General features: G+C 42.7%; 1 protein-coding gene across 1 annotated transcript in view; it reads left to right on the forward strand.

Annotated features, from left to right (window-relative positions):
• The window catches only part of LOC139375187 (reticulon-1-A-like), a 52,595-nt gene that overhangs the window by 14,015 nt on the left and 17,065 nt on the right, over positions 1-21,515 (forward strand). Inside the window, exon 2 of the mRNA XM_071116749.1 lies at positions 19,357-20,073. Coding sequence (XP_070972850.1) covers positions 19,357-20,073 — 717 coding nt within the window. The remainder of the gene's footprint in view (positions 1-19,356; positions 20,074-21,515) is intronic.

The raw sequence follows: 21,515 nt of genomic DNA on the forward strand, positions 1-21,515 counted from the left end.
TGTTCATAGTTTACTGACTGTGGCTTCACAGCTCGAGACCGAGGATTGACCTGTTCCCAAACACACACACACACACACACGGACACATGCAAACACACAGCAGCCATTTCAGAAAATCATCAAAAGGCAAACATAACTGCCTTTTAGCCATGTTTGCTGGGCCCTGTATACAGTATAGAAGTAATCTGTTGTGACACTTGTGGTCTTGGTGGGCACAATGTGGATCTTTACAGAGCTAGACTGCTTTCAACTAACCAGACACTGACCAGCCAGATCTAGGATAGTTTTTGGAGCAGAAAAGCCCTAGCCGGTTCTGTCCTGTCTAGGACCTTGGGCCTGACCCTCTCCATGCAACAATGTACTCACACAATCTCACTCTCGCCTGTGGATATCATGCTCCAGGAAATTAAACTGCATACTTATTGGACAACATCATTTCCTGTAACTCACAGAACCTCAGAGCAAGGCTACATTAGTCCTCTCCCATTCAGGCCATATATAGTGCTGGTCTCAGCTGCACATATTCAATTACAGCAGAAGGACAAGTGGAGAAAAATCTTTAGCCATACACCATGCCTGTTCTTTCTAAGGCTAAGTGATGCCCAATCATCCCCATCCTCCGCACATAAAGATGTTGCACACAACGATGTCTTAGAAAGATGTCAAAACAATGTGTTAATGATGAGCAGGACATCCAGAGTTCTGACCAGATCTGACCACGCTGTGAAATGCACATGAGGACATCGCTTCACTTGTTCATTATATTCACAGCAGATGGTGCATCTAATGGGTTCCCCATGCCGAAAGTTAGGGAATTTGGGCATTTCGTCTCTATTTTTGTGAATATTTTATGTTTTGAAGTCAGTGTTTGATATTCCGAGAGCCAATGGATTTAAGGCAATAGGACTGTTTCACGGTATGCATATTTCACATCAATAGTCCCTGTTGTAGAGCTTCTGTAGTGTTCCCACCTTCCTATGTAATGCTCCTGATTTGTCTGTGAAATACACATTTTACTCTCTGAAGATAAAATATTAGGCTACTAGTACATTCCTTCTATACATCTCCCATCCAGACATATCAAGCACAACAATCTTTACACACTAGCCTAATTTTGACACAGTGACTAATGGGTTACTTGTGCTTCTTCTGCATCTCAGCATAAAGCATGAGAGAGGGTGTCTACTGTCTGGGACCTTTCCATAACTAGGAGAGAGGAGGTCATAAGGTGACCATATTACCGTCAGTCATGAGTCATGACCTCAGTAAAATTCCATGTGACCACGTGATGACCTCCGGCTATGCTCTCTGGACATGTTTCGGTAGTACCCAATTTACTAAAACCATGGTCCTAATGGCTTGGTACTCAGGGCTCTATTGTCACTCTAACCACACCAATATTAGAGTTTATGCATAGGCCTATGACCCCAAGCACCCCCCCGGATACTATTTGGAATTTTCGTCTGCCCGTCGTGACCTGCACGAGCCTGTATATTATTCAACAAAACGCGCTAACCAAATGGAGGTTTTTGGATATAAAAATAATCTTTATCGAACAAAACTAACATTTATTGTGGAACTGGGAGTCTCGTGAGTGCAAACATCCGAAGATCATCGAAGGTAAGCAATTAATTTGATTGCTTTTCTGACTTTCATGACCAATCTACTTTGCTGCTAGCTGTTTGTAATGTTTTGTCTGCTGAGAGAGCTGTGCTCACATAAACGCTTGGTTTGCTTTCACTATAAAGGTTTTTTGAAATCTGACACGCAAGCTAAGCTGTGTTTTGGTATATTGCACTTGTGATTTCATGAAAATTAAATATTTTTAGTAATTTAATTTGAATTTGGCGCTCTGCAATTCAGCTGATGTTGACGAAAATGATCCCGCTAAAGGGATCGGTGCGCCAAGAGGTTTTAATGGGTGTAGTGAAATAAGTGTTATATTTATTTCTCAGCTGCTCATGTTACGAGCATGTTCCGATATACAACCGAAGTGGCCTCTCTGTCATCAGTTCCTGCCCATTTGATAATGTGCCATTCTAAATCGAAACAAATGTTAAATATTAGTAATGACAATAATAAATTGAGAATTGTCTGATGGGTGAAAATATGATTACTTGATGAGAGAACAGCTGTGCAGCCTGAGGCAAGGCACAGAGCGCAATCTTTTTTGATACTTTCTCAAATCATCAATGGCCTATACTCGTGTCATGCAGCCCGTATATGTTTGGATTTCTAAGACATTCTAAGGGCTGTATCATTCACAACTAACATTGCCAAATTACTCTAAATCTAGCATATAAAACTTGTTTCAAATGATCACTTTTATGCTCAACATAGCCACTTCATATGCACACTCGCTCCGGAATGGGAAAGATATCCTTTATATTTTATTCAGCTAAGTTAAATTATATTCTTCTTACTATAAAATCATATAATATAAAATAATGCCGTTGGACGATAAGCAGATCTTGTCAGCTCAACAAACAAGCCTACAGCCTCTGCCATGAAGCATTGCCAGATAACATACAGACCGGCGGTCTTTTGCAGGACAAAATTTAATGACTGCCACTGCCTTACTTAGGTCTACAGTTCCAGTACATGTTCATCAACCTGGGAGATCTCTGCTCTGCTGCCCCAGCAGTCCTGGGCTGTTGCTGGGAGGAAGGATGATGAAAATGGAGACTGTGCTGCTAGTGTCTCTGTCTGTGCTGCCTCACAGAATTACTTGGGCCCCTCTGCTTGTCTTGTTTCTTCCCAGCCTGCCTTCAAATCTCATTCGTCTTCTTCAACTTCCAGAGCCAATTAGCTAATGCTGTGGGAAGGACACAGATAAAGCAATGAAGGACAGGGTCAGGAAAGCTCCACCCCAGGGGACAACACAGTATGTCAGCTGTCGTGAACTGTGGGCCTAAATAGATTATTCTCCAAATCTTTTTCAATCCCCCGACAGACAACTCTGCACCATCTTTGAATCTAGCCTAATGCTTCTCCAACCTTCCACCTGTCAGTCTGTTTGAATGGCTTCATAAATAGACAGATAGGCTAGAATTTTACTTGCTGAATTGCTAAATAGTGCTAGGTAGGCTTCTCTAAAGACTCAACTCTGTCCACATCTCTTGGTAGTTTGATGCAGAGGGCTGTTGGCAGTCAGTTGCCACTGTCCTCAGCATTTGGTCCAAATACTGTAGACAAAAGAAAGGCATTCTATCCTACGTGTCCTTTGTGTGTGTGCTCCTGTGTGTCCTTGAGTGCGTGTGTGTGTCTTGGCTAAAGCTAACAATGGAAGTGAAGTAAGACAACAGAGACAGTTCATTGACAGCTGGGCTCCAAAGCTGACAGCTTGTAGACACTCAGTCTGGATCTTCAGATAATCTATCCTCACCATTCCACTCAGGCAAAGACTTTGCTGGGATCGATAAATGACAGGTGGCAACCAAAGCTTCCACTGACTTCACAACTTCAATGCAATAAGACTGCTTGTGTGTAGGCTGACTGTTTTTATAGCATTTTCTCATCCCAGTTGACAATAACAATGTCCAGCCATCATGGGAGTTTAAGATGATGGTGGATAACAATAGCTCATGAGCAACTGTATCCTCTGACCTCTCAGCTGCCTACCTACCTATCGACCTCCTTCTGTATTCATATACCCGTTGTCATTTTTGAGCCACTTATATTTATGTGTTCGCGATAGCCGCTTGCTTACTTCCCTCAATTCAACACCTTTTTGTTTTCTTTCTTCCCCCTTCTCATTGTCACCCCCAGTTTGCTGCCTAAAGCCTACCCCCTTCTCTTAAGTTTCAATTTGAAGAGGTAACAACACAGTAGCCTATATGTTCTTGTAAGGCCCCTCTCACACTCTGTTTGGCTGATTTGCTGTAGCATGCAGCAGAAATGGGAGAGGACTCTTGAAAGGAGACATCACACATGTGGAACATAGATTAACACTATATACACTACAGTGTAGGCAAATCATTCTCACAAAACTGTAAAAAATAATCTCACGAGTCATTTTTCACACAGTTTCTTCTTGAATTGCTCATATTAGGATCTGTACTTATCTATTTCATAATTATTCTTTTTTTTTTCTATCAGATATGCATTTGACATCATTATTGTTTTTGAAGTCCAAAAAAGTAATAATCAAATCAATATTTGTAACATTTTATGCATGCTCCCCTAATGAAAAAGCCTGAGTAAAAACATAACACTGAAAATAAAAATATTTAAAAATGAAAATATACAACTGTTATAAAATTAAATCAGACTTTTCCCCAATTTGAGCTCTTTAGCCATTTCAGTAATGAGATGGCCAAGTGGGGTAAAGGGGGTCTTTGAGAATAAGAACCTCATTCTGATATAATGTAATAATATATGCCATTTAGCAGATGCTTTTATCCAAAGCAACTTACGGTCATGCGTGCATAAATTTTACATATGGATAGTCCCGGGAATCGAATCCACTACCTTGGCTCTACCAACCTGAGCTATAAATTAACTTAACTTGTGCCCATCTAAGGACTACTCCTCAAGATCAGTGGTCACCAACCTTATCTGAGTCAAGATCACTTTCGCAGTCAAAAAGCAAGCCGAGATCTACCGCTCATAATTCTTTTTTAAACCTTTTTTTTTTTTGCTTTTTACATTAACCTAGTTAAAACGATTCTGTAGGAATGAGGTTTGGGCCATAGGCCTAATAGATTATCATAGCATATTGGCTATATGCCTGGCCTGCCAATATTGTTATTCTCAGACCATATTATATTTAAAAACTCGAGTTACGATAACAAAATAAATCAATTGGTGTAGAACAAATGTAAATAATTAGCTTTTTAAAATTTTACTGGACTGATGGTACCTGCATCTGATGGTTATGGTGCTTTCAAGACAACTGGGATAGCTAGGTCAAATCATGACGTCGGGAAGTCGGAGCTCTTGAAATTCCGAATTGGATGACCGTTCAAAACTATTTTCCCCAGTCGGATCTCGTTTTTTCCCCCAGAGTTCTCAGTTGTCTTGAATGCACTGAAGTCGGAAGTTCCCAGTTGTTTTTACCGTTATTTAACTAGGCAAGTCAGTTAAGAACAAATTCTTATTTACAATGACGGCCTACCCCGGCCAAACCCTAACCCGGACGACGCTGGGCCAATTGTGCGCCGCCCCCATGGGACTCCCAATCACGGCCAGTTGTGATACAGCCTGGAATCGGACCAGGGTCTGTAGTGATGCCTCTAGCACTGAAATGCAGACCGCTGCACCACTCGGGAGCCCATTGCAGCTGCAGTGCGAGTGGAAATACTGGGAAGCATATTTTATGTTTTGTAATAGTGTTTAATAAAAACAGTGTTGACAGTGATGAATAAAAACTTTAAAATGAACTCACTCATAAAAACAGCTCTATGCGAGTTTAGTAGGCGCACTTGATTTAGCCACATCTCTCCAGGTCCACTTTGCTTACCAGGGCTTCTGAATCAAGTTGCAAACTTCAGACGTGCAGCAATGTTTTTTTTGGACAGCAGTAGCTTCTTCCGTGGTGTCCTCCCATGAACACCATTCTTGTTTTACGTATCGTGGACTAGTCAACAGAGATGTTGGCATGTTCCAGAGATTTCTGTCTCTTTAGCTGACACTCTAGGATTCTTCTTAACCTCATTGAGCATTCTGCGCTGTGCTCTTGCAGTCATCTTTGCAGGACGGCCACTCCTAGGGAGAGTAGCAACAGTGCTGTACTGTCTCCATTTATAGACAATTTGTCTTACTGTGGACTGATGAACATCAAGGCTTTCAGAGATACTTTTGTAACCCTTACCAGCGTTATGCAAGTCAACACATTCTTAATCTTATGTCTTCTGAGATCTCTTTTGTTCGAGGCATGGTTCACATCGGCAATTCTTCTTGTGAATAGAAAACTCAAATTTTGTGAGTGTTTTTTATAGGGCAAGGCAGCTCTAACCAACATCTCCAATCTCATCTCACTGATTGGACTACAGGTTAGCTGACTCCTGACTCCAATTAGCTTTTGGAGAAGTCATTAGCCTAGGGGTTCGCATACGTTTTCCAACCGACACTGTGAATGTTTATATTATCTATTCAATATAGACAAGAAAAATACAATAATTTGTGTGTTATTATTTTAAGTTTGTCTATTGTTGTGACTTAGATGAAGATCAGATCAAATTTGATGACCAATTTATGCAGAAATCCAGGTAATTCCAAAGGGTTTTAATACTTTTTCTAGCCACTGTACACAGGGTACCAGTACTGAGTCGATGTGCAGAGGTACGAGGTAATGGAGGTAGATGCATTATGTACATATAGGTAGGGATAAAGTGACTAGGCAACAGGATAGATAATCAACAGTAGCAGCAGTGTATGTGATGAGTTAAAAGAGTTTAGGGCTGACCCCAATTAGTCAGTTGTTAGGCTGTTGGTCGACCAAGACTGTTTTAGTCGAGCTGTAACAAATATCTCTGTACCGCATCGCCAGGCGTCTCCCAAATTTTGTAACAATGCGGAAGGCTATGTTTAGCTCCGAATTGACATGATTAGTTGACAGTAGGTGGGGTGGTACATCCTGTATAAACACAAACTCACTTCCTTGACAACAGTGCTGCACTGCTCCATAAAGCGCAAGAAGTATGAATGCCCTGACTTCTGCTGAGGCCATATCACCATAAATGCTGCATGGCCAATGCAGACATCGGATTGACCATGCACCCAGATGCACAATGCACTTCTTTCTCGCTCTTTCCCGACAATCAGTGCATATTCATTGTTTCATAACTTCATTGTGTGAATTGTTTGCATTTGATTGTTAGTGTATATCAATTCCCCATTACATATATCACCAGTAGTATATTTAACGTTAATTCCTATAATTTCTAATCTACAATGTTTGTTACTTTGGTTATGGTTATTTATTTTAATGCATTCAATATTATTATTCCAGTCTTCCTGTTATCCTTGTCTGAATGGACACATTGTTTGCGGAGTGCACAACCTATGCTACACTTGTGAGACACATGTTTTGGTTTCTTTAATTCCATTTATGAGTTCTGTCAATTTAGTCATTGTTTTTTGTTTGGAGTGCTCCTGTCAATGTTGAGTAAGGACGTGCACACATAGAAGTAGGACTATAGGCTACCTGGCCTGCGAGCAAATGTAGGCATATAAATGTGCCCATTTTGGGATCTGATAGTATTTCTGATTGGCTTAACAAACAACCTGTGGAGCTTGTCAAAGTGATGTTTTCTTCACCTCAAACAGCAAGCAAACGGAAGTCTGTTTTTACATCCATTGAGAATTACAATAGTTTCTCAATGTATTTGAAAAATCTTTTCCAGCTCTCTTCCTTTCGATAACCACTCAGCGTGAAAGGGAAAAATGTCATGCTCTGATCCAGTGAAATGTCATAAAGGCTTCTTGTCAGTGCTTGACTTGGACTGAAATAGGTTCCGGTGTTGTGCCGAAAATCTCCCCCCCTGCCAGAATTCTCTCCCCTTCTAATTTCCTTAATTGTGTGGCTATAGTCAAATTCTTTATGTGGCATACATCAGAGTCAAATACTTTCTATAGATCAAAATGAATGTCAGGATAGGCAACCGAAATTAATGTATGTGTGTTATATCATATTATTATATTATTATTATATTAAACATAGAGGAGGGAGTAAAATGTTGGCAAGCAATAAACATTTCAGAACAACTATGGCTGAATTATTATCCTTACACTTTACAAAATACTAGTCGAATAAGAAAAAAAAGAGATTTATTTATAGACTAATACAAATCAGTAGCGGATTTAGGTACGGGAAACATGGGCAGCCGCCCAGGGCTGCATCTTGCCGGGGGCGACACGGGGCGCACGCGGGGGCGGGCGCTGAAGGGGGGGGGGGGGGGGTCGCCATACAAGCTAGAACCGCCACATACACTTGAAACAAATAGCCAAACCGAAAACTGCAGACAAAAATGCTTTTTGCCACTAAGATCAGTGAAATGTAGGATAAACTGACAACGGAGTGAAGAGCAGAAATCTCGACGAGCAAGCAAGCAAGTCGCAGCAATGAAGAACCCGAAGGGGGGGGGGATATTTCAAGTTAGTTGCAGACAGGCCATGTGTGGCCAATGTGATTTTTATAGGATATTTATTGTTATCTGGATATTTTCTACCTGCAGGCTGCAATGTTTTCATTTGTTGGCTTTATGTAGGCTATTTTTACATAGTTGGCAATAGAAGGTACTTTTTTAGGTTTGTGTCATTTTTCATTTAGATTTGGATAGAATGTTGATTAACCACATGACAATGATTTTGAAATATGAAGACGTTATTGTAAATTAAATGAAACTGTTTCACAAAAATGTGCATATGAAAACCATAACAGGCACGCAGATCGATAGAAAAGGTAAGATCATTTGGCATTCCACATGAGAAAGGTTGCTGGCTCCTCGTGTAGTTATTACTGGCAACTTCAGGAGAGTGACGGCAGAATCTGCAAAAGCCAGCAGGAGCGTGAGGAGAATAGTTGGGTCAGGTTACATTTATTTTTCTCCTTCTGGTTATCTAGATCTCTGGCCCATCTTCATGCATCAAACCGTAAGCTTAAAGCATCAGACAAGCTCAATGGATATAGTTGATTTTATTAAAACATATGGCATGGCACGGTTTATGAACTGGAACAAAAAACAACACTTGATTTAGCGCTTCGAGTTTTTCAATTCAATTTAATTTATTATATAAAATTCTTGCCACCAACAAAATGCTATATATATGGGGAATACGCCAATTTTGACAATCTCAGCAGCGAAGAGACAGAATCACTAGGTCCCTTATTCTGGTAGCTTGTTTCTGGTCACAGGTTCAGGAATGTATAAAAATCACAACATTCACTTAAAGTTAAATAAACAAATAGCAGTGTTGGGCGATTTGGAAAACCATAGTCAGTCAATAAATAATACCATCATTCAACTTTAGCTCACAATCTGTGGATAGTATACGATGAGAAAGGTTCAACATTTATGTAAAACATCACAGCGCAATTAAAATATATGGCACATGGAAACCAAACAAGGGTGGTATATGGTGATTTTATCCATTATTTTACCAGGTAAGTTGACTGAGAACACATTCTCATTTGCAGCAACAACCTGGGGAATAGTTACAGGATGAATGAGCCAATTGAAAACTGGGGATTATTAGGTGACCGTGATGGTTTGAGGGCCAGATTGGGAATTTAGCCAGGACACCAGGGTTAACACCCCTACAATAAGTGCCATGGGATCTCTAATGACCTCAGAGAGTCAGGACACCCATTTAACGTCCCATCCGATAGAAAGCACCCTACACAGGGCAGTGTCCCCAATTGCTGCCCTGGGGTATTGGGATATTTTTTTAGACCAGAGGAAAGAGTGCCTCCTACTGGCCCTCCAACACCACTTCCAGCAGCATCTGGTCTCCCATCCAGGAACTGACCAGGACCAACCCTGCTTAGCTTCAGAAGCAAGCCAGCAGTGGAATGCAGGGTGGAATGCTGCTGATAGTTGTGATGGGCTGAGAGTGGCTGAGGGGTTGGATTAAAGAGCTTATGTTTGCTAATGTATTATTGTTATGTCATTGCTTTATATAAAAGTATGTGTTAAATAAGAAATAAAAACCATGTCTGTATATGGAAGAATACACGTTTAACATTTTCTAGCAATCAGTTGGTCGAAAGAACAGACGACTTTTGGTCAACCAAGATTATTATTATTTTTTTGTCTGGGACTGCCCTAATGCAGATAGTCCAGGCAGCTATTTTATGAACTATTTTGCAGTCTTATGGCTTGGGGGTTGAAGCTGTTCAGGGCCCTGTTGATTCCCAACTTGGTTCATCAGTAGTGCTTGCTGTGCGGTAGCAGAGAGAACAGTCCATGAGTTGGGTGGCTGGAGTCTCTGACAATCTTTAGGGCCTTCCCCTGACACCGCCAGGTATAGAGGTCCTGGATGGCAGGGAGCTTGGCCCCAGTGATGTACTGTACGCACTACCCTCTGTAGCACCTTGCGGTCTGATGCCAAGCGGTCTGATACCAAGCGGTGATGCAGCCAGTGGTGCAGTTGTAGAACTTTTTGAGGATCTAAGGGCCCATGCTGAATCTTTTCAGTCTCCCGAGGGAGAATAATTGTTATCGTGCCTTCTTCACGACTGTGATGGTGTGTGTGTGGACCATGTTAATTTCTTAGTGATGTGGACACAGAGAAACTTGATTCTCTCAACCCGCTCCACCCCATCGATGTCGGTGTGCTCGGCCCTCAGCTTCCTGTAGTCCACGATCAGCTCCTTTGTCTTGCTGACGTTGACGGAGATGTTGTTGTCCTGGTAACACAGTGCCAGGTCTCTGACCTCCCTATAGGCTGTCTCTCTTCTCATCGGAAGAGGCTAGATGGAAGTAGTGAAGGTTTATTAAAGGCCTTCGTGCTCCAGAGCTCTGCTGATACAGCACGGCATCTCCTATGTCCCCCTCAGGGCCAGAAGGCTGCATGAGGTGGGAGTGTAGAGGTTTAGGGAGTGTAGAGGTTTAGGGAGTGTAGAGGTTTAGGGAGTGTAGAGTTTTAGGGAGTGTAGAGTTTTAGGGAGTGTAGAGTTTTAGGGAGTGTAGAGGTTGAGGGAGTGGAGAGGTTGAGGGAGTGGAGAGGTTGAGGGAGTGGAGAGGTTGAGGGAGTGGAGAGGTTGAGAGAGTGGGGCTCTCGAAAGCTAGAGGAGTACTGACAGTTTTGTATTCATCTGCAAGGCATTAGGAAAACAAACCAAGACTACAAGACCCTCTTGGATTTAAAATCAACTTGATTGTTGTTCAGGTTTGCCTTTAATTTTATATAAATATCAAATTAGCGAGCAGCCAAACACAATAGAGAAAAAGATTGTTGACATTGAAGATTACTGTCATTATCATGAATTCAATGGCATAGTCTTGTGGAGTGAATGCATCAGGCCGCAGCCGCCTACATGCAGTTCATTGAACCTCTGCTTCCAGGCCTATACATAATAGCCAATACTTTTGATGTCATCTGTTATCACGTTTTTGTCTCCAGCCATATATTTAGAGATACCTCGGCTTAGCGTAGCAACAATTGTCAGGGTGCATTAGGTTAATGGCTGTGTTGCTTGTGTGTAGGATTAGCAATGTTGACTGCCCCTTCACAACACATCCACCAGAAATGATGTATTTAACTGTGTTATCCACTCAGAAGCATGATTATGTTGTGGCAAATTCTGAAACAATAGTTTCTGTGCTGTCACGTCTGATCCTGTCTGAATGAGCTGAAGCGCTTGCTTGGCCTTGTGTTTTTTTTCCCAGTGTTTGACTGTCTAGGTACAGCTGCTGCGCCACAATGGCCGCTGCTGTATGTTGATGTGGATCAGTAGACAGCTCTCCTGTCTGTCTGAGCAGCCCCTTACAGCCGCTGCTGCCCTGATGTCTGTCTGCTGAACACTTATCCTGTCTATTCCCATCATTCTGCTGCTTCGATGCCTCCAGGAGTAGTTAGCAAGCAACCGCTCAGCGCTACGTCACTGTCATTCTCTAAAGCAGCCAGCGGTGTGGAGAGAGAATATGGGGGGTGCGTGTGACCCACTGCCAGGAATCAACTGCAACCAGCTCCAGAGGTCACCTCTCTTCACAGGATGTTGTATTTATGAGTCCAGAGTCCTGCCCTCTTCTGTGTAGTTAATGTGACTCAGTCAATGGTAGATTATGCTTCTGGTATTGTCAGGGGGATGGCAGAATGGGGAGAAAGGAGAGCCATAAGAGGATTATACAGTAGTAGGCTGGCTGTCAGTAGATCTATGGCTTCATGAACCCCACTGAACTCCAGACACCACAGCCACAGCTGTTCCATCTGCTTTAGGAACAGCCTGATAATGCTCAGACATTTCATATGCTGCCCTGACTACATTCTACCTAACAGAAAATAGCCTGCTGCCATGTTGCTCTGCTTAGGATCGTGGGTGTAGCCTAGTGTTTAGGACATTGTGTTTTGTATGATTTATTGACAGGGACATTGTAGACGTTGTACAATACCATGAGGAAAGGGAGCAGGACCTGCAGGGAGAACAGAACGGGGGGGAAGGATGGGAAGGGACATTCTGAACGGTAGGGTACTCAGTCTACATTCTCTGTAAGAGCCTGGAAGTTCCTATTTAAATCCCTCATCCTTATCCCACCCCCTCATCCTCACCCACCCCAGCAGCTGGACTCTGCCTATTTATAGAGGCACAGCTGCCCAGTGAGAGTTGAAGACTGTAGAGCAGCTCTGGGGAGAGAGGGGAGGTGCTCCCAGCACAGTTAGTGGGGGAGTAAACTACGTTTTGCACTCAGCTGTGCAACACAGCACACATTCTAGCCATGGGCCTCACTGTGTGTGCAACTTGTGTCCAATCACTTTGCAGAAAAATGTTGGCTTGCTGCACTGTAAGTCTGATCTATCAAGTTCACGGAAACCAAATATTTATTTTCAAGTTAAGCTTAGTATTTTTGGCAGTAGACGAGACATGGATGTTAACAAAAGACTACAGTAATTTCCATCGAAAAAGACCCATGAGCACCAACATATGAAGTCATAGGAGCATATCTAATTGGGTGTCAAATGAAATCTGAAATTAAGGTATAGATAAAACATTTTTTTACTATTTTCCATCTGATTTCTTGATAAACAGATAGAAACGTGGTCTTAGAAACCTTTTAAAACTTTCTGGTACATGTTATCAGAAATACATTTAAACATAATAATGTTGGCGTTAAGACCCCTGCCAACTAATATCAACACGTATATTTAGTTTTGGAGAAATTGTTTACCTTCTGTAAGTTTAGGAAATATTGCCTTGTGCTTTGTAATTCCGTTACCAAAAACCCAGATATCTTTAAGATATTTTCTCATTTCTCTCCCTCATGAGTATACTGAAAGTTCACAGACGTATAAAGTAATGGTAAATCTACCAATTTAGTTATAGTGATTTAACTGATATCAATGTTGTTTATCAATTATGAAGTGATTGGTAACGGAATTACCCAAAAATCAGTAACATTATTTCTGCAAATGAATTGGCTATAATGGGAAATCATAATAGTACCAAACTAGTTGGGCCACCTGCTACTGTCCTCCCTTCCACCTGCTACTGTCCTCCCTTCCACCTGCTACTGTCCTCCCTTCCACCTGCATACTGTTATGTTCTGCTCATACCTGTTTTCTTTGTCTTTCTGTTGTCTAGGGGTCAAACCAAGAGTGTTAAAATAGTCTGTCTGGACAAACTCACTCACTCACTCACCAGTTAATGTCACCTGTCCCAGTTCTTACTGACACTTCTCCCATGAGCCCCCTCTCTTTCCATTTACTGTATCCAGAATCCTCGCCCACTGAGAACCGACCAACAGCGGATATCCATGGACGTTGAAATGTTTCCATTTGGTCAGTCCACCCATGCCTGTTAACATCCACAGATTGACCAGACTGGACCAAATCTGAACCTATCATATACAGTGCATTCAGAATAAAAAATTAAAACATGTTTGCAAATGTATTACAAATAAAACACAGAAATACCTTATTTACATAAGTATTCAGCCCCTTTGCTATGACTCGAAATTGAGATGGTTCAGATGCATCCTGTTCAGATGCATTCAAATGCGTTCAGATTCAGATGCATCTTGTTTCCATTGATCATCCTTGAGATGTTTCTACAACTTGATTGGAGTCCACCTGTGGTAAATTCAATTGGTTGGACATGATTTGAAAAGGCACACACCTATAAGGTATAAGGTCCCACAGTTGACAGTGCATGTCAGAGGAAAAACTTAGCCATAAGGGCGAAGGAATTCTCAGAGACAGGATTGTGTTGAGGCACAAATCTGGGGAAGGGTACCAAAAAATGCCTGCAGCATTGAAGGTCCCCAAGAACACAGTGGCCTCCATCATTCTTAAATGGAAGAAGTTTGGAACCACCAAGACTCTTCCTAGAGCTGGCCTCCCGGCCAAACAGCAATCGGGGGAGAAGGGCCCTTGGTCAGGGAGGTGACCAAGAACCCAGTGGTCACTCTGACAGAGCTCCAGAGTTCCTCTGTGGAGATGGGAGAACCTTCCAGAAGGACAACCATCTCTGCAGCACTCCACCAATCAGGTACAAAATTATCTATATCTACAGTACAGTAAAACGAGTCCTATGTCAACGAAACCTGAAAGGACGCTTAGCAAGAAAGAAGCCACTGCTCCAAAACCGCCATAAAAAAGCCAGACTACGGTTTGCAACTGCACATGGAGACAAACATCGTACTTTTTGAGAAATGTCCTCTGGTCTGATGAAACAAAAATAGAACTGTTTGGCCATAATTGGGCGGCAGGTAGCCTAGTGGTTAGAGCGTTGGACTAGTAACCGAAAGGTTGCAAGTTTGAATCCCCGAGCTGACAAGGTTAAAATCTGTCGTTCTGCCCCTGAACAAGGCAGTTAACCCACTGTTCCTAGGCCGTCATTGAAAATAAGAATTTGTTCTTAACTGACTTGCCTAGTTAAATAAAGATAAAATAAAAAATAATTACCATCGTTATGTTTGGAAGAAAAAGGGGGAGGCTTGCAAGTCATAGAACACCATACCAACTGTGAAGCACGGGGGTGGCAGCATCATGTTGTGGTGGGTGCTTTACTGCAGGAGGGACTGGTGCACTTCACAGAATAGATGGCATCATGAGGGAGGAAAATTATGTGGATATATTGAAGCAACATCTCAAGACATCAGTCAGGAAGTTAAAGCTTGGTCACAAATGGGTCTTCCAAATGGACAATAACCCCAAGCATACTTCCAAAGTTGTTGCAAAATGGCTTAAGGACAGCAAAGTCAAGGTATTGGAGTGGCCATCACGAAGACCTGACCTCAACCCCATAAAAAATTTGTGAGCAGAACTGAAAAAGCGTGTGCAAGCAAGGAGGCCTACAAACCTGACTCAGTTACACCAGCTCTGTCAGGAGGAATGGGCCAAAATTCACCCAACTTATTGTGGGAAGCTTGTGGAAGGCTACCCTAAACCCAAGTTACTCAATTTAAAGCCAATGCTTCCAAATACTAATTGAGTGTATGTAAACTTCTGACCCACTGGGAATGTGATGAAAGAAATCAAATCTGAAATAAATCGTTCTACTATTATTCTGACATTTCACATTCTTAAAATAAAGTGGTGATCCTAACTCTGACCTAAGACAGGGAATGTTTACTTTTACTTTTTACTTTTACTTTACATTTTCAGGAATTGTGAAATGTATTTGGCTACGGTGTATGTAAACGTCTGACTTCAACTGTATGTTGTACTGTTCTGAACTCTACTCTGCTCAGCTGTGCTGCGCTGTAGTGTATTGCACTGCACTGTGCTCTGCTACACTGTGATGTCCAAACTTGTGAAACATGATGAGAATGACATTCATATCCATAATTATTCATTTCTGTGTAGTTCAGATCAGGGACCCATGATGTAATTCCGTTACCATAATTCCGTTACCAGGTGTAAATTTTTTACAAACTCAAGGTGCCATGTCATAGCTTACACCCCAGTCTTTCTGCGCACATCTTTGAATCTTAAAACGGAGCAGATATTTAAGTGTATTTAAGAGTTTTTGGGAAATGTAGTTGCATAAAAACCTGAGGGAGATTTTACCTTAATTCCGTTACCAAAATTTGCATCTGTACAGTTCTTCCACTAAATTAGTTTTTGTACATTTTTCAGTGGAAATTGTTAAGTCGTCATTGTGCATAATTGTATGGTTTGTTAAACTTGAAATTTATGTTTTTTGTTTGGCATACATTTTAAAGTGAAAAAACTGAGTCAAAGCGTACATTCAATTAATGTGACATTGCACCGTGTTGTTGGGATACCTTTGCAATGCTCTCATGCTGTGGTAGCCTACATCTATCTTCAGAGCTCGTGCTGCTAGGCGACCTAAACTGGAACATGCTTAACACCCCAGCCATCCTACAATCTAAACTTGATGCCCTCAATCTCACACAAATTATCAATGAACCTACCAGGTACCTTCCCAAAGCCTTAAACACGGGCACCCTCATAGATATCATCCTAACCAACTTGCCCTCTAAATACACCTCTGCTGTCTTCAACCAAGATCTCAGCGATCACTGCCTCATTGCCTGCATCCGTAATGGGTCAGCGGTCAAACGACCTCCACTCATCACTGTAAAACGCTCCCTGAAACACTTCAGCGAGCAGGCCTTTCTAATCGACCTGGCCGGGGTATCCTGGAAGGATATTGATCTCATCCCGTCAGTAGAGGATGCCTGCATTTTTTTTTAAATGCCTTCCTAACCATCTTAAATAAACATGCCCCATTCAAGAAATTTAGAACCAGGAATAGATATAGCCCTTGGTTCTCCCCAGACCTGACTGCCCTTAACCAACACAAAAACATCCTATGGCGTTCTGCATTAGCATCGAACAGCCCCTGTGATATGCAGCCGTTCAGGGAAGCTAGAAACCATTATACACAGGCAGTTAGAAAAGCCAAGGCTAGCTTTTTCAAGCAGAAATTTGCTTCCTGCAACACTAACTCAAAAAAGTTCTGGGACACTGTAAAGTCCATGGAGAATAAGAACACCTCCTCCCAGCTGCCCACTGCACTGAAGATAGGAAACACTGTCACCACTGATAAATCCACCATAATTGAGAATTTCAATAAGCATTTTTCTACGGCTGGCCATGCTTTCCACCTGGCTACTCCTACCCCGGTCAACAGCACTGCACCCCCCACAGCAACTCGCCCAAGCCTTCCCCGTTTCTTCTTCTCCCAAATCCGTTCAGCTGATGTTCTGAAAGAGCTGCAAAATCTGGAACCCTACAAATCAGCCGGGCTAGACAATCTGGACCCTTTCTTTCTAAAATTATCTGCCAAAATTGTTGCCACCCCTATTACTAGCCTGTTCAACCTCTCTTTCGTGTCGTCTGAGATTCCCAAAGATTGGAAAGCAGCTGCGGTCATCCCCCTCTTCAAAGGGGAGGACACTCTTGACCCAAACTGCTACAGACCTATATCTATTCTACCATGCCTTTCTAAGGTCTTCGAAAGCCAAGTCAACAAACAGATTACCGACCATTTCGAATCTCACCATACCTTCTCTGCTATGCAATCTGGTTTCAGAGCTGGTCATGGGTGCACCTCAGCCACGCTCAAGGTCCTAAACGATATCTTAACCGCCATCGATAAGAAACATTACTATGCCAAGGCTTTCGACTCTGTCAATCACCACATCCTCATCGGCAGACTCGACAGCCTTGGTTTCTCAAATGATTGCCTCGCCTGGTTCACCAACTACTTCTCTGATAGAGTTCAGTGTGTCAAATCGGAGGGTCTGCTGTCCGGACCTCTGGCAGTCTCTATGGGGGTGCCACAGGGTTCAATTCTTGGACCGACTCTCTTCTCTGTATACATCAATGAGGTCGCTCTTGCTGCTGGTGAGTCTCTGATCCACCTCTACGCAGACGACACCATTCTGTATACTTCTGGCCCTTCTTTGGACACTGTGTTAACAACCCTCCAGGCAAGCTTCAATGCCATACAACTCTCCTTCCGTGGCCTTCAATTGCTCTTAAATACAAGTAAAACTAAATGCATGCTCTTCAACCGATCTCTACCTGCACCTACCCGCCTGTCCAACATCACTACTCTGGACGGCTCTGACTTAGAATACGTGGACAACTACAAATACTTAGGTGTCTGGTTAGACTGTAAACTCTCCTTCCAGACCCATATCAAACATCTCCAATCCAAAGTTAAATCTAGAATTGGCTTCCTATTTCGCAACAAAGCATCCTTCACTCATGCTGCCAAACATACCCTTGTAAAACTGACCATCCTACCAATCCTCGACTTTGGCGATGTCATTTACAAAATAGCCTCCAATACCCTACTCAACAAATTGGATGCAGTCTATCACAGTGCAATCCGTTTTGTCACCAAAGCCCCATATACTACCCACCATTGCGACCTGTACGCTCTCGTTGGCTGGCCCTCGCTTCATACTCGTCCCCAAACCCACTGGCTCCATGTCATCTACAAGACCCTACTAGGTAAAGTCCCCCCTTATCTCAGCTCGCTGGTCACCATAGCATCTCCCACCTGTAGCACACGCTCCAGCAGGTATATCTCTCTAGTCACCCCCAAAACCAATTATTTCTTTGGCCGCCTCTCCTTCCAGTTCTCTGCTGCCAATGACTGGAACGAACTACAAAAATCTCTGAAACTGGAAACACTTATCTCCCTCACTAGCTTTAAGCAACAACTGTCAGAGCAGCTCACAGATTACTGCACCTGTACATAGCCCACCTATAATTTAGCCCAAACAACTACCTCTTTCCCTACTGTATTTAATTAATTAATTAATTATGCTCCTTTGCACCCCATTATTTTTATTTCTACTTTGCACATTCTTCCATTGCAAATCTACCATTCCAGTGTTTTACTTGCTATATTGTATTTACTTTGCCACCATGGCCTTTTTTTTTTGCCTTTACCTCCCTTCTCACCTCATTTGCTCACATCGTATATAGACTTGTTTATACTGTATTATTGACTGCATGTGTAACTCTGTGTCGTTGTATCTGTCGAACTGCCAGGTCGCAATTGTAAATGAGAACTTGTTCTCAACTTGCCTACCTGGTTAAATAAAGGTGAAATAAATAAATAAAAATAAAAATTACATGCCGTACTGGACATGCTTTACTCAAGGTGGCAAGTCACACAGAAAAAGGACAGGGTACAGTAGTGTGTGTGTGTGCCTCAGTGACACAATCGGCCATCTTGTCAGAGGAGATTTACGAATACAAACGAGAGATGTGAATGAATACAGAGCCCTTCCCCCGCACCTCACTGTCTGAGGATTAAGAGCTGGCAGGATGAGTTTTGGGGTTTGAACAATCCGCCTTTGTCCCGCTCAGGGCACAAGTGCCCTCTGTTAGTGCTGCATCACTGATCTGCACCGCCATCTCCCAACTGATTCCCATACTCTCCCCACAATCCCACACGTCTCCACTATCAGGCCTGGCGTACACAAATGTAACAATCTTGTTATTGCCAATTTAACAGTTTATTGGAACTGTTCAACAGTTGATTGTAGAACTTGTTTTTAATAATTTCACCTCTAACGCAGCAGTTTCATATTTGCACCAGTTCACAGTTGACAGAATTATCAATGACATGTTATGTTGCCTGTGACGCTATCTTCTGCCTATTTCATCTATCCACTTTTCTATACTTTTAAGTTTGCCTAATCCAATTGTCTCTAAGGTCTGTGATTTAAATCCAATGTCCATCTTCTCTTTTTCTGCTTCTAGGTGATGCCATGTCTGACCTTTTCAGGAAGCCCATGAGTGATGATGGTGAACTGTACACCTCACTCCTGTCCAATCAGAGCTACCCCTCAGGCCAGGATGCCTCTTACCTGTCTGATGACCTGAAGCGTTCCTCTGACCACTCCTCCCAGGACACCTTCGACTCCTACGGCATCTTTGATTCCCCCCACACCAAGATGACCACTGACCTGGTTGATGTGATGCCCAAGTCCCTGCTGGGTAGCTCTGAGTTGAAGACGGAGGCCTACAACTACATGGATATCAGCCATGGTGATGACGTCCACAACCTGAGCTGTCCACAACCAGCACCCCTGCGTAGTCTGGTGGACACCGGGCTGTCTGGCCTGGACTCCCTGGGAGACTACATGGATAAGAGCCCTGCAGGACACGAGGAGGAAGAGGAGGAGAACCTGGGACCGGCGCTGGACTCCCACTCCTTCCCTTACGTTGAGGAGCCTTCTGAGGATGAGGAGCTGTCTGACTACCGCTCCTACCGCAACCTGGGCACCCCTCAGACCGCTAGCCCTGTGAAGATCATCCTGACAGAGTCCCACCCACCTGCTGCCCCCAAACCCATCCTCCCACAGGCAAACGTGTCTGACAACATCCTCAGCCTGGGCTTGCAGGGCGTCCCCACGGTTACGCTCTCTGAGCCAGAGGACGACAGCCCCGACTCATCCCCCAATGCATCCCCAACAGGTACCTATCGCCCACGCACTCCCACTGTGTCCTTGTAAGTTAGAGTTCACCATAACCATGGTCTTGGTCTTGGACTATGGTTTAATGACAATTTATGTACAGTATTTCAAGGGTAAAAAAACACATTTAGATGTAAGTATTTTTTTTGTATCTTATTCAGATCCCCATTAGCTCTTTCTGAAGCAGCAGCTACTTTTCCTGGTGTCCACATAAAACATGACATAATACAGAACATCAATAGACAAGAACAGCTCAAGGACTGAACTACATACGTTTAAAATAAGAACCCCAAAAAGTTAGATTGACAGCTGCACACATTGCTGACAGCTACCAACACATCAGTACATATACATATGCCAAACATGCTGACAACACCGTTTGCGTTGCATAGTAAAGGGACACGTACATGTTATTCAATCATCTCATCTAAACTGCTCGCGCAGGTCAATGGGTGTCTTCGTTGCCAGGGGCTGAAATATAACTTGGTTTTATTTTATATGCTTGACGCACTGCAAGTCCAGCCTCTCCCATCGCCTCGTTGTTTTTTTAGGAGCATATACAGTTGAAGTCGGAAGTTTACATACACTTAGGTTGGAGTCATTAAAACTCGTTTTTCAAACACTCCACAAATGTCTTGTTAACAAACTATAGTTTTGGCAAGTCGGTTAGGACATCTACTTTGTGCATGACACAAGTAATTTTTCCAACAATTGTTTACAGACAGATTATTTCACTTATAATTCACTGTATCACAATTCCAGTGGGTCAGAGGTTTACATACACTAAGTTGACTGTGCCTTTAAATAGCCTGGAAAATGTCAGAAAATGATGTCATGGCTCTAGAAGCTTCTGATAGGCTAATTGACATCATTTGAGTCAATTGGAGGTGTACCCGTCGATGTATTTCAAGACCTACCTTCAAACTCAGTGCGTCTTTGCTTGACATCATGGGAAAATCAAAAGAAATCAGCCAAGACCTCAGAAAAAAAAGTCTGGTTCATCCCTGGGAGCAATTTCCAAACTCCTGAAGGTACCACGTTCATCTGTACAAACTATAGTACGCAAGCATAAACACGATGGGACCACGCAGCCGTCATACCGCTCACGAAGGAGACGCGTTCTGTCTCCTAAAGATGAACGTACTTTGTTGCGAAAATTGCAAATCAATCCCAGAACAACAGCAAAGGACCTGGTGAAAATGCTGGAGAAAACAGCTACAAAAGTATCTATATCCACAGTTAAACAAGTCCTATATCAACATAACCTGAAAGGCCGCTCAGCAAGGAAGAAGCCACTGCTCCAAACCCGTCATAAAAAAAGCCAGACTACGGTTTGCAACTGCACATGGAGACAAAGATCATACTTTTTTGGAGAAATGTCCTCTGGTCTGATGAAACAAAAATATAACTGTTTGGCCATAATGACTATCGTTATGTTTGAAG

Source organism: Oncorhynchus clarkii, chromosome 19 (genome assembly GCF_045791955.1).
Source record: "Oncorhynchus clarkii lewisi isolate Uvic-CL-2024 chromosome 19, UVic_Ocla_1.0, whole genome shotgun sequence".
Lineage (NCBI taxonomy): Eukaryota > Metazoa > Chordata > Actinopteri > Salmoniformes > Salmonidae > Oncorhynchus > Oncorhynchus clarkii.